This window comes from Podarcis melisellensis, assembly GCF_964234715.1.
Source record: "Podarcis melisellensis genome assembly, chromosome: 17".
NCBI lineage: Eukaryota > Metazoa > Chordata > Lepidosauria > Squamata > Lacertidae > Podarcis > Podarcis melisellensis.
The window spans coordinates 5685518-5700709 of record NC_138534.1 but is presented as its reverse complement, the minus strand read 5'-3'; the positions used below and the strand labels follow the sequence as shown (position 1 = coordinate 5700709).

The 15192-nt window shown below is 49.6% G+C and overlaps 1 protein-coding gene across 9 annotated transcripts in view; it reads right to left on the bottom strand.

Moving 5' to 3' along the window:
- Nucleotides 1-15192, bottom strand: part of CCDC120 (coiled-coil domain containing 120) — a 41119-nt gene that overhangs the window by 12813 nt on the left and 13114 nt on the right. For 4 of the 9 annotated variants that reach the window (XM_081894351.1, XM_081894343.1, XM_081894349.1 and 1 more), the window contains exons 1-2: nucleotides 7390-7517; nucleotides 75-220 (exon numbers count right to left, since the gene is read on the bottom strand). In XM_081894351.1, the coding sequence (XP_081750477.1) occupies nucleotides 75-123 (49 nt within the window). In that variant the 5' untranslated portion in view covers nucleotides 124-220; nucleotides 7390-7517. Of the gene's footprint in view, nucleotides 1-74; nucleotides 221-2567; nucleotides 3302-3709; nucleotides 4186-7315; nucleotides 7518-15192 lie in introns of those variants that run through there. The other 5 variants (XM_081894345.1, XM_081894347.1, XM_081894346.1 and 2 more) reach the window with 5 other exon arrangements.

Genomic DNA, 15192 nt, shown 5'->3' with positions numbered 1-15192 from the left:
GAAGGAAAAAAAATTGGTGTGTGTGTGTTTTTTTTTGGGGGGGGGTGTCATCAGATGTATCAGTAGGAAGGTACCTGAAGAGCTGTAGCTGGATGAGTTGATGAGTTGCCCCTTCACCTCCATGTCTGGAAGATTGGTTTGTCTCCTGCTTCCGAGGGAGGGGAATCACTTTGATCCAAGACCCATCTGGAACTCCCGGATGGGGGGCCTCAGCTGGTTACTGCCATAGGGAGACAAGGAGAGAGTAAGAAGCGGGTGTGATTCTGCAGATGTAAGTAGCTGAGTCATCTGTGGAGGGCATGAGGCTACAGAAGAAGGATGAAAAGAAAGAGAGATAGGATCTGCTTGAAGTCAGTGGAGGGCAGGCAATATCACAAGGAAAAGGAAAGAGGGTAGAGAAGCATCTCAGACTATGGAGAGCTGAGGAGCATGGGCAGAGTGCACATCTATTCAGGGTTAGGAAAGCTGGGCACAGAGGAGGTTCAGGAGAGCTACTCTCCCCCCAAGAGAGGGTTTTGTCTCCACAGGAATGATTTGCTTCCCTCAGCTGCCACTCCACAGGTAGCCCTTGAATGGGGCTGGCATTTCCAGGTTCTTCCATGGCACACAGCCAATGGTCAGAGCAGGGCTGGGTAAGTTCTTGTGGACCCCCATCTCCACCATGGGGCACAGCAGGGCTTATATGGTATTGGAAAGGGAGGCAGAGCAATGTAGGCTGAAGCGTCCCAAGGATGGCATTTTACCCAAGCATCGCTAGCCCCACAAGTGTGCTGGAATCAAGGCTGCACTAAAGGAGGAAAGAGGAAATGTTTCCTTATTATCTGAAGGAGCGTCTCCATCCCCATCGTTCTGCCCGGACACTGAGGTCCGATGCCAAGCGCCTTCTGGCGGTTCCCTCGCTGCGAGAAGCCAAGCTACAGGGAACCAGGCAGAGGGCCTTCTCGGTGGTGGCGCCCACCCTGTGGAACGCCCTCCCACCAGATGTCAAAGAGAAGAACAACTACCAGACTTTTAGACGACATCTGGAAGGCAGCCCTGTTAGGGAAGCTTTTAATGTTTGGTGTATTATGGTATTTTAATATTTTGTTGGAAGCTGCCCAGAGTGGCTGGGGAAGCCCAGCCAGATGGACGGCGATATAAATAAATTATTATTATTATTAATCTCCCCAGGTCTTTCTTCAGGAACTCTTCCATGTACCTGAAGTGCAAGCTATGACAGCCATCACAGATCCACCCGATGGGCAGGTCCCAGAAGGAGACCACGATTGGCTGTGGGATCCCAGCCTTTCTCTTCCATCAGGGCTGTGTTTACCTGTGGAGCTCCAGATGTTTTTGGACTACAACTCCCATCATCCCTGACTACTGGTCATGCTGGCGTTCTCACCATGAGTGGGAGGGCTTCTTGCAGAAGAGACTCCTGTCTCAGAGGATGCTCAGCTTCAACAGGTCACTCAACCTACTTCATGGTGACTAGGGGCTCCAGCGAGTACAGACAAAACCACCTCAAGATGGCCGTTCCTGGACCACATTCTGGGGCTTGTTGGAACCATAACCCAGCAGCCAGGGATGATGGGAGTTGTAGTACAACAGCATCCGATGACCAAAGGCTCCCCTCCAATCCCTGTTCAGGGGCAGTATTTTGGCCAGTTTTGAGTTGCTGAGGTTAAGTCAGTAATTGTGGGGGTATCATGGATTAGGAACAAACATTAGGCTCTGCCAGGGTCAGACCACCTAGTCTAGCAGTCTGCGGCCAGATAAATAGTCCAGGAAACCATGTGAAGATAAACACCAACACCGCCATCTTGCTTGCCCCACGGCATGAAATAATCACAGGCATATTGCCTCTTGAATATGGACACTGCATTTAGCAATTACATTTCCCTGCTGTAGCTTCACTCTAATTGGCTAGACAAGCTTTTAAAAGCTATGGTTTGCCTGTCTCATGCCCCCGCAATAGTGCTCTCCACTGAAAGAAGCGTTTTAGATGTATTACGTTGATTGGTATAATTCAGGGTTTCCTTGACAGAGAACGAGACCCAGTTATTAGAGAGGGAGAGAAATCCGAACCTCTCCCTCGTACCTGAGGCTGGCTCAAAGCCAGCGCTCCGGATGGGGGTAGAAACTGAAGTGCCCCCACCCCCAGCTCCCCTCCCCTTCGCCCGGCTCGCCAGTCAACTCATATGTCCACAGACATCCACGGTGGGAAGTCTGGGGGCAGCGAGACAGCTGGCCAGCTCTCCACATTTCTGGGCCCGGGCCAAAGCCCACAGCTGCTTCCCTGCGAGACCAGATCAAGGCCGAGCCCAGCTGGGAGTCCAGAGAACAGCCAGGAAGCCTCCCCGAGTTACGTAACTAATCCCAGTCGCAGCAGAGACCAGAACTGCTCTGGGCATGAATCACACCGAGAACAACATTCACATCAGGTACAAGGGCCGCAGAAAGCGTTCCCCACATGCCCTGTGGAGCGTAGACGCACCTTGCGCCAAAGATTCTTCTTCCTTGTGCCACAACATTTAATGCATTCATCACTCCTCTCCCCCCCTCAGTTCTCTTTCTGGTACACACACAGCATTGCCAAATGTGAACCCACGGAGCCGAAATTCACACGCATGTCTACGCCTCAATGAGAAGATCTGTGGTGCTGCACGCCAGCGTGACAAACGTGGGAAAGGGAAGGGTATGGGGTGGCACAGATCGGAGGCTCTGCCAGCCTCTCCTCTCTCCCCCTTCCCTGCCCCAGGCTCTACCGCAGTCAATTCCTTTGCTATGACTGTTTAGTGTCAACACCTTTCTCCCGACCCCTCCCAGCCACTGCTGGCGGCTCCCTGTTCCCAGGGAGTGGATGAGGGAGGGATCTGCTGTGAGACAGGGCGGAAGAAGGCAGAGCTGTTGCATGTACCCTCTGGTAAAAACAACAGCAACAAGCAAACCTGAGCCAAGGAAACCCAAATTGAGTGCTGACAGCACATCAGCTCCCCACATATTCTATTGCTTTGCAGAACTTTTTCTCCTGAAATAAAATGTCCGGGGGGGGGGGTGTTGCTGAGGGTTCAAAGTGACAGCCTGGTGTAGATCCAGATCAGGGGTCAGCAACCTATTTCAGCCATAGGCCGGTCCACTGTCCCTCAGACCATGTGGTGGGCCGGACTATATTTGGGGGGGGGATGAACGAATTCCTATGCCCCACAAATAACTCAGAGATGCATTCTAAATAAAAGCACACATTCTACTCATGTAAAAACACCAGGCAGGCCCCACAAATAACCCAGAGATGCATTTTAAATAAAAGGACACATTCTACTCATGTAAAAACACGCTGATTCCCGGACTGTAAATAGGCCAGATTTAGAAGGTGATTGGGCTGGACCCGGGCCTTAGTTTGCCTACCCATGGACTAGATCAGGGGTCAGCAAACTTTTTCAGCAGGGGGGCGGTCCACTGTCCCTAAGATCTTGTAGGCGGCCAGACTATATGGGGGGGGGGGACGAACGAATTGCTATGCCCCACAAAAAATCCAGAGATGCATTTTAAATAAAAGGACACATTCTACTCATGTAAAAACAGGCTGATTCCCGGACCATCTGTGGGCCAGATTGAGAAGGCGATTGGGCCGCATCCGGCCCACGGGCCTTAGGTTGCCTAAACCTGATCCAGAGCTTTGTGGTGCTTTGAGAAAGAGCACATTAGTGGACCCCTCCCCTCTGCTTACCTGAGAGTCCCTCCACCCGCCAAGTCATCTATCCTGCAGCAGAGGGCGCAATAGCTCAGGGGCAGAGCAGGCACACTTGGTGTGCAAATGGTCCTGGTTCAAACCCTGACATCTCTGGGTAGGGCTGGGAAAGATTCAAATCGCTAGAGAGTTGCTACCCATCAGTATCAAGAATACTGAGTCACATGGACCGATCAATGTGACTCAGATATGAGGCAGCTTCCAATGACCCTATGAAAACACGCTTTTTCACTCTGCTCAAGACTCTGACTTTCTAATGTGCGGCTGGAATGGGGGCATTTGGGGCTTGCCGATCTGAAGGTCGGCGGTTTGAATCCCCGCGACGGGGTGAGCTCCCGTTGCTCGGTCCCTGCTCCTGCCAACCTAGCAGTTCAAAAGCATGCCAAAAAGTGCAAGTAGATAAATAGGTACCACTCCAACGGGAAGGTAAACAGCGTTTCCATGCGCTGCTCTGGTTTGCCAGAAGCAGCTTAGTCATGCTGGCCACATGACCTGGAAGCTGTACGTCGGCTCCCTCGGCCAGTAAAGCAAGATGAGCGCCACAACCCCAGAGTCGTCCGCGACTGGACCTAATGGTCAGGTGTCCCTTTACCTTTACCAGCCTGTGGTTGAAGCACCAGGCCCTCTGCACACATGATGCAGGGGCATAGAATATAATCAGCCTTAAACTATGCTGTGCTAAAGGGGGCAGAGTAGTAGTAGTAGTAATAATAATAATAATAATAATAATAATAATAATAATAATAATTTATACCCTGGTTTCCCCAGCCACTCTGGGTGGCTTCCAACAAAATATAAAAACATTAAACATTGTCTATTTAATGTCTATTAAAGATTAGAAGCTTCCCTAAATAGGGCTTCCTTCAGATGTCTTCTAAAAGTCTGGTAGTTGTTTTTCTCTTTGACATCTGGTTGGAGGACATTCCACAGGGCGGGTGCCACTACCGAGAAGGCCCTCTGCCTGGTTCCCTGTAACCTCACTTCTCAAAGCAAGGGAACCGCCAGAAGCCCCTCGGCACTGGACCTCAGTGTCCAGGCAGAATGATGGGGGTGGAGATGCTTCCATAGGGTTGGAATTTACTGGTATTTTCTCACTTGGGTGACTGTATGGCTTTCCCCCATCCAATTCATCCTTGTTTACGGTCCCGTAAAAGCTGCTATCATTTCTGTTTTACATATGGCAGAAACTGAGAAAGCCAAAGGGAGGGGGCTGAACCCAGGCCTGCAGGGTTCTGAAACTCTTGGCTTATTCTCCAAACAAAAGAGCAAATCAAGGTTAAGACCAGGAGAACAGTAGCTGGAGGGTAAATTCAGGTAGGTTTGAGGAGGAGGGCAGGAAAAATAAAGAGAAAGAGGGGGAGGGGAGGGAGGGAGAGAACCCAGCATTTTATGAGCTGGGATTGTGATGCAGGGGCAGAGTTCAGCAGGTGGAGCCCTTCCCCGGAAACCCTTGCAACACCTGGTCACGTCATCTTGGCTGGCTGCCTGAGGCAAAGGTTCACCTAATCCCCAGACAAGAGTCAAAATGGGCAGGCCAAAACCTATCTTCCAGAGTCAGCAAGGTAGCAATTTCCTGCAACCCCTCCTCTCTAGATCCTGCCTCCAAAAGCATTAATTTCCACCATGGAATCATCTCCGAGAGCAAAATATACCATCCAGGAATCCTGGCTTCCAGTCACAGCTGTTTTTTGAGCCAGGACTCAGCCCCAGGACTCTTTTTCAATACCTGGGCTCGCCCCTGAACACACAGAGCAGACAGAGCGCCTCTGAGCATGGGTGCCACAATCAGGCTCCACCACACATTACAGAGAAAGAGGATTTCAAGCTAAAGAAGGAGATTTCTAAGCAGTCTTAGATCCCAGTAATGCCAGAAATCAATAACTATTTCACATTTTTCCTCTATATTCCACAGCCCTCCTTACTTTAGCCAGTTCAATTGTTCGCTCAAGGATTCATGGCTGAGGGAGAACTTGAACCTGGGTCTCCCCAATCTTAGCCTGACACTCTAACCACCTACACCACAGTGTTTCTCATGTGGCAAGAAGACCAAATCATGCAAGACATCAGGTACAGTCCTTTGTCTCTCTGCATTGGGTCATATTGGGTTGGCAATGAACCTGGGGTTCAAGTCCCTGTTTAAGCTAATAACTCATTCAGTGGGTCTGGAACAAACCGGGATCTCTCTTACCCTCAGTTTTCCTCACCTGTGCAATGGGGTGGCTAGTGTCTGACCTCAGAATTGTACAGAAGCACAGTAGTTATCCTGGGCATTTATGTAGCGTTTTTGCATGCTGAAAAACCCTTGTGATATTTACAGCGACTTTGTAAAGCAGGTGAGCGTCGTTTTTTATTACTCACAGATAGCTCAGTTGGTAGAGTATGAGACTTAATCTCAGGGTCGTTTTGCGTTGGGCGAACTAAATGATCTTCGTGGTCGCTTCCAACTCTACAGTTCTATGATTCTAGCTCTATACTGCAAAAGTGGGGGCTGGAGCTGGGAGAGAGCTGCTTGCCACCTGGTGAGTTGATGGCAAAGGCATGCATGATTCAAACCCAGGACTTTTGATTCATAGTTAGTCTCTTACAGCCACAAAGCTGTGCCAAGTCTACACATAAAATTAATGTACAACAAAGTAATTAGTGTTTGGAAGAGAAGCAGTGCCATCATTTCAAATGCCTCGGTGATCAGGCATCGGGGATATTTCCAGCCTTGTTTTAAATAATAATCCCATCTGCCTGGGTTTCTCTCCCACACCCATTCTGAGAAACCCTGCTGAAAAAGACACGCGTCTACTCGGAACTCTATCCACTGCTGTAAAAGACACGCGTCTACTCGGAGCTCTGATCCACTGCTGTAAAAGACACGCGTCTACTCGGAACTCTGATCCACTGCTGTAAAAGACACGCGTCTAATCGGAGCTCTGATCCACTGCTGTAAAAGACACGCGTCTACTCGGAGCTCTGATCCACTGCTGTAAAAGACACGCGTCTACTCGGAACTCTGATCCACGGAGTTCAGTGGGACTTCACTGGGGGAATAATGCGCACAGGACTCAAGCATCCCCTTCCCCCAAGTCTTCCTGCTGCGTTTTCTAAGGCCAGAAAGGTGCGGCCAATTCCTTCCAAAGCCAAATACTTTTAAGGTTCAAGGAAGGACCCTCGTCCCGTGCTCAGCCGGAGCAAATCCCAGCGCGCTCTTTCTCCTCCGGCGCCGACCCCTCTCTCTCCGCTCTCCCACCTGGAAGCGACACCTTCGTGGGAAAAACCCGCAACTTCTCCAAAGTTTCCAAGGCGCGCCCCCCACACCCCGTGCCCCTTCGCTTGGGGGGGGGTCAGCTTAGATCAGGCTCCGGGGGCCAGCCTCGTGAGAGACCCCCCCCCCAACTCCGGCTCCCCCTGCGCCGCCACCCCCGCCCGGCAGCTTAGAGATCAGGAAACAAAGCAGAAAAAGGAAACGTGGGGCTTTAACCAGGAGCTTCCATCCCGAGAGATGTCTTGGGGGGTTTAGGATCCCTGCCCCCCCCGGAAGCGGCTGGGATCGCCCTCCTGCCCCGTCGTTTCCCACCCCCACCCCCCCAAAAAAACTTTTGCAAACTTGCCCGAACTTTGGGCGCCTCCCCCGCGACGCGCGCCCCCGCCTTGCCGAAGCGCGCCCTCACCTCGCTCCTTCCTTGGCTGGTCGGGGGCGAGTTGGGGAGGAGACCCCGAACGGGCCAACGGCGGCAGCGCTGGCCGAACCCGAACTGCCTGCGGAGCAGAAGAAGGCGCCGCCAAAGGCAGCCGGGGAGGGGGAGGGGCCACACCTGTTAACCCTCGCTTGGCCGCGGGCTGGCCAAGCGCAGAGGCTGGCAGGCGAGTGGGGGAGGGGATTGGGGAAAGGGGGGGTAGGCAGATCCTTTGGGAGGGGGAGCCCTTCTTCTTTCACCCCAGATGGGCATGGGTGCGCAGGTGGCCGGCGATCACCTAATGGGCAGAAAGGACACTCTTCACGTGCTCAGAAGCACCCTTGAAGGACAACTGTTGTTGTTTAGTCAGTCGTGTCTGACTCTTCGTGACCCCATGGACCAGAGCCCGCCAGGCACTCCTGTCTTCTGATGGCTATGAGGGCCACTCCATTTCTTTTACGGGATTCTTGCCCACAGCAGTAGATATGATGGTCATCCAAACTGAATTCGCCCATTCCCGTCCATTTTAGTTCCCTGATGCCCAGGATGTCAATATTTATTCTTGCCTTCTCATTTTTGACCACCTCCAACTTACCCAGGTTCATGGTTCTTACATTCCAGGTTCCTATGCAATATTTTTCTTTACAGCTTTGGACTTTCCTTTCGCTTCCAGGAATATCCGCAACTGAGCGTCCTTTCGGCTTTGGCCCAGCCGCTTCATCAGCTCTGGATCTACTTGTACTTGTCCTTCGCTCTTCCTCAGTAGCATGTTGGACGCCTTCTGACCTGAGGGGCTCATCTTCCAGTGTCATAACTTTTATATGCCTGTTGTCTTTGTCCATGGAGTTTTCTTGGCAGGGATACTGGAGTGGCTTGCCGGTTCCTGCTCCAGGTGGATCACGTTTGGTCAAAACTCTCCACTATGACCTGTCCATCTTGGGTGGCCCTGCATGGCATAGCTCATAGCTTCTCTGAGTTATTCAAGCCCCTTCGCCACAGCAAGGCAGTGATCCATGAAGGGGTGAAGGACAACTAGCCAACCACAACTAAGGCACCTCTCCCCCGCCAGGAAGGGGCAGCAGAGGGGCCATCACCTCCACAGGGAGGACGGGACACACATTCCATGCTCAATAATCTGGTTGGAGGGGGTGGTAGTGGACATGGTGTCCGCCAGATGTTGATGGACTACAATTCCCATCCTCCCTGACCACTGCCCATACTGGCAGCAGTTGAGGAGAGTTGTAGTCCAACAGCTGAAAGGAACTAGTTGCCACCTCTGCATAGTAAACAACAACCCAAGGCAGTTCATCCCTTCCAACAGGATGGAAGCACAAAACACAGATGGGCAAACAGGCAGCGGATATACAGTGAAGTAACACACAGTGTTATAACACACACATTTGTCTTTCTCTTTACTGCCCGGTGGGGCAGATTTATTTAAGCCTGGTGTAGAGGATGGTGGACACGGGTGGCACTGTGGGTTAAACCACAGAGCCTAGGACTTGCTGATCAGAAGGTCGATGGTTCGAATCCCCACGACGGGGTGAGCTCCAGTTGCTTGGTCCCTGCTCCTGCCAACCTAGCAGTTCAAAAGCACGCCAGTGCAAGTAGATAAATAGGTACCACTCCAGCGGGAAGGTAAACGTCGTTTCCGTGCGCTGCTCTGGTTCACCAGAAGCAGCTTAGTCATGCTGGCCACATGACCTGGAAGCTGTATGCCGGCTCCCTTGGCCAATAAAGCGAGATGAGCGCCGCAACCCCAGAGTCATCAGCGACTGGACCTAATGCCTAATGGTCAGGGGTCCCTTTACCTTTTAGAGGATGGTGGAAGTACCTAGGTTGTAAAGTTTCTGCCATTGTTTTTTGTGAGCTTGATGGGTTATCTTCGATTTCCTTGATATTTTTGCTTTTCTTTTTCTTTGCTTCTGGTTTAGTAATGAATGTAAAAGCCAAGTAAAAACACTCTTCCCCAAACCCTTAAATACACACACACACACAGCACCCCCACTGCCCAACCCTAGCCATTGTTTAGCTCACACTGTGCAAAATCCGAGTTCACAGATCAATTCTGAGGACTGATTCAATGTCTGCATTCAGAGATGCTCCTGCAACAATTGCACTGAGGAATAATTCCTGGAGGGGGAAAAGTTCCTGATTTCATCAGCTTAAACCTCCAAATGAGGTTGTTGTAGCTTTGCCTGGTTTGTAGCTTCCTGCATGCTGTTGTGCTAACCATTTGGATTCAAGGAGGAAACTTGGGAGGTGAGAGCCCTTTAACATATTTTGCAGAATGAACCAACAGGTAGAATTCTGGACTGGACCATTTCAGACCAGAGGTGGGTGGGATGCATTGTTCACTGTTCTCCCAGGCGAACAAGAAGCTTTAAAGCTGCCAACAAAACAAGGAATTGCTGAGGTTTGCTGTGTGTTTGGAGTTGTGTCTTGCTGTTTTTAACACGGGAAAGCGCTGAAAAACAGGGGGGCACCCTCACACCCCGCACTGCAGTCTGAAGAACTCCAGTCCAGAATTCTACCACTTGGTTCTGGACATTGCAGTCCTGGTCTACTCGTGGGCAAGAACGGAGGTGGCAATGGAATGGGCTGCACCATTCCTGGAGGCCAGAAGGTTCTGTTTGAATGCTGCCGTTGCATTTCCTTAAAATCCTGCAGAAATAATGGCATCAAATAAGGGTAGAGGTCACAGCCTAGCTTTCTCCCTGTTGTGCTAATGCTTTCAGGGTAGATTCATTTGTATACCCAGAGAATTATGTTTAAAATGCCGCCCTCATGGTGATGCAATCCATTATATCTATTGATCAACTTCGCATCCTTCCAAGCAGTTCATAAATCCTGCCCTCCCCTCCCCCCTCCGGCTTCCTTTTTATCCTCACAACACCCCTGTAAGGTAGGTTCGCCTGCTTGGGACTCTACCACTTCGTTCTGCTGCATGTAGGGACCTGGCCATGTACAGAGATTTTAAAATGATACCATACACGTGGCGTCAACGTATAGCAAAGGAATGTGGGAATCTAAAAGGTAAAGGGGACCCCTAACCATTAGGTCCAGTTGTGGCCGACTCTGGGGTCGCTCATCTCGCTTTATTGGCTGAGGGAGCCTCTGGGTCATGTGGCCAGCATGACTAAGCCGCTTCTGGCAAACCAGAGCAGCGCATGGAAACGCTGTTTACCTTCCCGCCGGAGTGGTACCTATTTATCTACTTGCACTTTGACATGCTTTCGAACTGCTAGGTTGGCAGGAGCAGGGAGTGAGCAACGGGAGCTCACCCCGTCGCGGGGATTCGAACTGCTGACCTTCTGATTGGCAAGCCCTAGGCTCTGTGGTTTAACCCACAGTGCCACCTGCATCAGACCATTGGCAACAGCGCCCCTGCCTGCGATTTCTGAGACAGGGGTCTTTCCAAGCCCTTTATGGCAATGGTGGGATTTGAACTCGGTGCCTTGAGATAAAAGCCCTCCCTTCACCTTAGGCCAAGCACCAATGGACCATAAATCAGTGGGTAACGTAACAATAATTAATAATTTTATTATTTATACCCCGCCCATCTGGCTGGGTTTCCCCAGCTACTCTGGGCGGCTTCCAGCACCTGTAAAAACATAATAAAACGTCAAGCGTGTGAACAGGATTGTGAGATATGCGCATAATCTGCACCACCTGGAACATTCTCCTGTGAATCCAGACACCTTTTCATTCCGCAAACTCCTGAGCACCCCTCCTCTAGCTCAGTCCCGGCTCCCTGCCCCCTCCCACCCCTCTGTCCCAGGGGGTGGTACAGCCCAGCTCTCTGTACTGCTGCCCTGTGTTTGTCTTAGCCTGGGATGAGATCAGATTCCGCACATTCCTGGCTCCCTGCCCTGCAGGTAGAAGCAGAGAGCGTGAGCCAAAGGGCCCCAAAGCATCCCCAGAGTGACCGCCCTGAGCCTCTCGCTCCATCTAGTGGTTGTCTGACCCCTTTCACAAAGACCTGCCATTTATTTCAAAAGAACTGGTATAACAAGGGCCATATGGTTGCTGTTCCTACCACATTCTTACAACAGCAGATTGTTGCACAGTAAAGTGTGTTGCCGAGAGAGGGAGGGAGGGAGAGAGTTTCGGCTATCACTACTTCTCGGTCTAACCAAAACCACAGAGCTGCCGAGAAAAAAGAACCATTTCTCTGCCCATTTCAATCTTGCCACCTTCCTGGGAGAAAAGCAAGCTTTCAAGCTGGCTCAAATTAAGAACACCATGGGCATACAGTTGTTTTTTTAATTAAAAAAATATTATCGCTAACCATTTATATAACGCAGCTCAAGGATTTCAAAGAACTTCTTGCGCTCGGTAATTCTTACTAGGGCTGCGATGCAATTTTAAGAAGACGTATTGATCGGTTAATCAGATAAATTTCAGGGCAAGCCTATCCTTTGGCTCAGCTACCAGATATGGCTGTGAATGCATTAAGCATGTTATGAATGGTGCTGTTTTTAGCTCGGAAGCAACAGCTTGGAGGAAAGCTGCATCTCGGAGGCAAAACATCTGCCTTGCATGCAGAAATTCCCAAACTCAGGTGCCAGGTAGGGCTGCATACACCTGTAAGACAGAAAACATGCCACACTTTTTAAGGCAGTTACCCCGCAGGAGGGAGTTCAATCTATCATTTAATTTCAGTTCAGCATCATGATTCTTTTCTCAGTTCTGATCCATTAGCAGCCTGAGCCTGCGCCCCCCCCCAAAAAAAATGGTCCGCAGGATGCCCTGCCAAACTCCCTGCAATATTTTGCAACACGCTGCTGCTACTGAGCTATCCTACCTTGCAATGTCAACTGAAATGTAGTCCACAGACCCTTAATTACCTGCCAGCTTCAGTCTGTTGCTCTTGGTTCCAAAAATACATTGTCTCCAGTTACTACCTTGATCTCTCCAGGACCTGCAACAAAACCCCTACTCTCCATGGCTGAAGCTCCTGGGATGAGGAGGAGAGAAGAACTGGGGAAATGAAAACCTTTGTGTGTGGCTGAGTAACATGCTCAGAGGAAAAAATGGGGCTGGCTGGTCTGAAAAGCTAACAGAATTGAGCAGAAAGTAAGTCGGGAAATTATTTGGGGGTTTTATGAAATCCATTTCTTGGAACGTGCATGGATATATAGCTTTTAAGGTAAAGGGATCACTGACCATTAGGTCCAGTCGTGGCCGACTCTGGGGTTGCGGCGCTCATCTCGCTTTACTGGCCGAGGGAGCTGGTGTACAGCTTCCGGGTCATGTGGCCAGCAGGACTAATCCACTTCTGGCGAACCAGAGCAGCGCACGGAAACACCGTTTGCCTTCCTGGCGGAGCGGTACCTATTTATCTACTTGCACTTTGATGTGCTTTCAAACTACTAGGTTGGCAGGAGGTGGGACTGAGCAATGGGAGCTCACCCCGTCGCGGGGATTTGAACCGCTGACCTTCTGATCAGCAAGTCCTAGGCTCTGTGGTTTAACCCACAGCGCCACCCATGTCCCTATATAGCTTTTATTTCCTTTCAAAATAATGATTCTTTCGGAGTTGTAAAAATCTAACAGCTTTCTGAAGTATTGAATATTATAAAGTACAGGCTAGGATCTTAAGCAACTTCAACTTGACAAGCAAGCTTGTATAATGATTTTGACTTTTAAAAAGTGTAATAATAGAATATTAATTTTTTTTTTTTTAAAAAGCATCCTTAGGCTCTTCTGGATATGGAACACCAGGGAGAAGTTAGATAGAAAACCTCTGTGGTTCCTGCTGCACTGTACATTTCACATGCATTGCTATTGTGAAAGAATGCAGGGAAACAGAGAATCAGAAACCATGTACTCCCACAGGTCACTCCCCAATCCCAAAGAACAGAACATTGCTTCCAGTCTGATGCCAATATTTTTATAGCCAAGAACAGCACAGGACAGGCAGGTCTGCTAATACAGTATCTGATTCTGGAACTCAGATCTTTGATATCCTCTTCTTTAGCGCGGGCTGCAAATAATGCCTTTCTTAGGAACAACCAAAGTTTTTGATAGAGCAAGCAAGCTTTTGACTTACACTGAACACTTCTTCAGGCTGGATGCTAAACAGAACATTTGTGTCAGGGGTGAGAGAGAGATATGCCACTGCTTTGCTCTGAAGACACGCGCTCTGGAGCAGAGAGGAAAGTGCGCACAACATGGGAAATCCCAAGACAGAGTAAAAATCACAGTCTCCCCAGAATCACCGCTGTACCACACTACAGTGGTACCTTGGTTCTCAAACTTAATCCATTCCGGAAGACCGTTCCAAAACCAAAGTATTCCAAAACCAAGGCGCGCTTTCCCATAGAAAGTAATGCAAAATGGATTAATCCGTTCCAGACTTTCAAAAACAGCCCCTAAAGTAGCTATTTAACATGAATTTTACTATCTAATGAGACCATTGATCCATAAATTGAAAGCAGTAAATAATGTACAGTGGAACCGACGTTACGGCAGGGATCTGCCGCAACCAGAAAACGACGCAACTCAAAGTGTCGCATCTGTGCATGTGCACGGTGTGATTTAGCGCTTCTGCACGTGCGCAAATGGTGCGAACCCAGAAATAAATCCGTTCCAGTACTTCCGGGTTAGCACCAGTTGCAAGCCAAGGGTGACGTAAGCCGGAGGCAACGTAACCTGAGGCTCCACTGTACTGCAGTCACACAATCAATCAATCAGCAGCTGAACTTGGTTACACACAGTCACAAAAAGAAGGAAAAAGAGCCGCAAAAACAAAAACGCAAAATAAATAGCAAAAACAGACAGACCTCAGCATAACACTCAAAATGGAAGCCTGGCACTCAAAACGGAAGTGTGGTACTCAAAATGGAGCACGTTCAGCTTCCGAAAAAAGTTCTCAAATTGGAACACTTACTTCCTGGTTTGCAGTGTTTGGGTTCCAAGTTGTTTGAGTACCAAGACGTTTGAGAACCAAGGTACCACTGTAGTGAGGGGTGGTGCTGAAGCTCATTTGCCACTTGCACGTGGAAAGACAGAGCAACTGAATTCACAAAGGGGACATGGCCTTAACACACACACTGTTCCCAAAACATCGCCCGCAGCCAGCAAAGAACCCACTACTCAAAGTTCTGCAGGCAAGGGTTCGAATCCTGCTCTGCTCCTGACAGTCACCACTCTGGAGCCCAGCACACGTATGGGAAACAAACAGAAACCCACGCACCACCCTGCCCACATAGCTCCCTGGCCAGGAGGGTTCAAGACCCACTAAGGAAGAAAAAGACTCTGTTGACAAGCAGACAGGACATAAAACAAGGACAGACCCACCCCAACAGCTGCCTCCTACTGTGCCTTGTTTATACATAGAGCACCGAGTTGAAGAACAGGAGATAAATAAATAAATAAATTTTTATTTATATCCTGCCCTCCGCAGCCAAAACCAGGCTCAGGGCGATTAACACCGAATATAAATACAATAAAAATATTAAAAACAAAACAAAAAACCAAACAAACAGTTGTTTAAAATATAAGTTTGAATACAGTTTAAAATGCAGCTTAAAATGCAGCCTCGTTTTAGTGGTAGCCCATAGATCAAAGCCATAAGGGGGGAAAACGTCAAATATTCACCAGGGCCAACTATCCATGCTGGTCCTACATGGGCAACCAAAAGAGCTGAGGGAAATTTATATACAAAAGCCCATATAAGGGGTTCCATTTTTTAAAAAAACGAGAAGGGGGTGTTAGACTGAGTCCAGCCCAAAGGCCAGTGGAACAGGTCCGAATTGCAGGCCCTGTGGAAAGAGGTCAAATTCCACACGG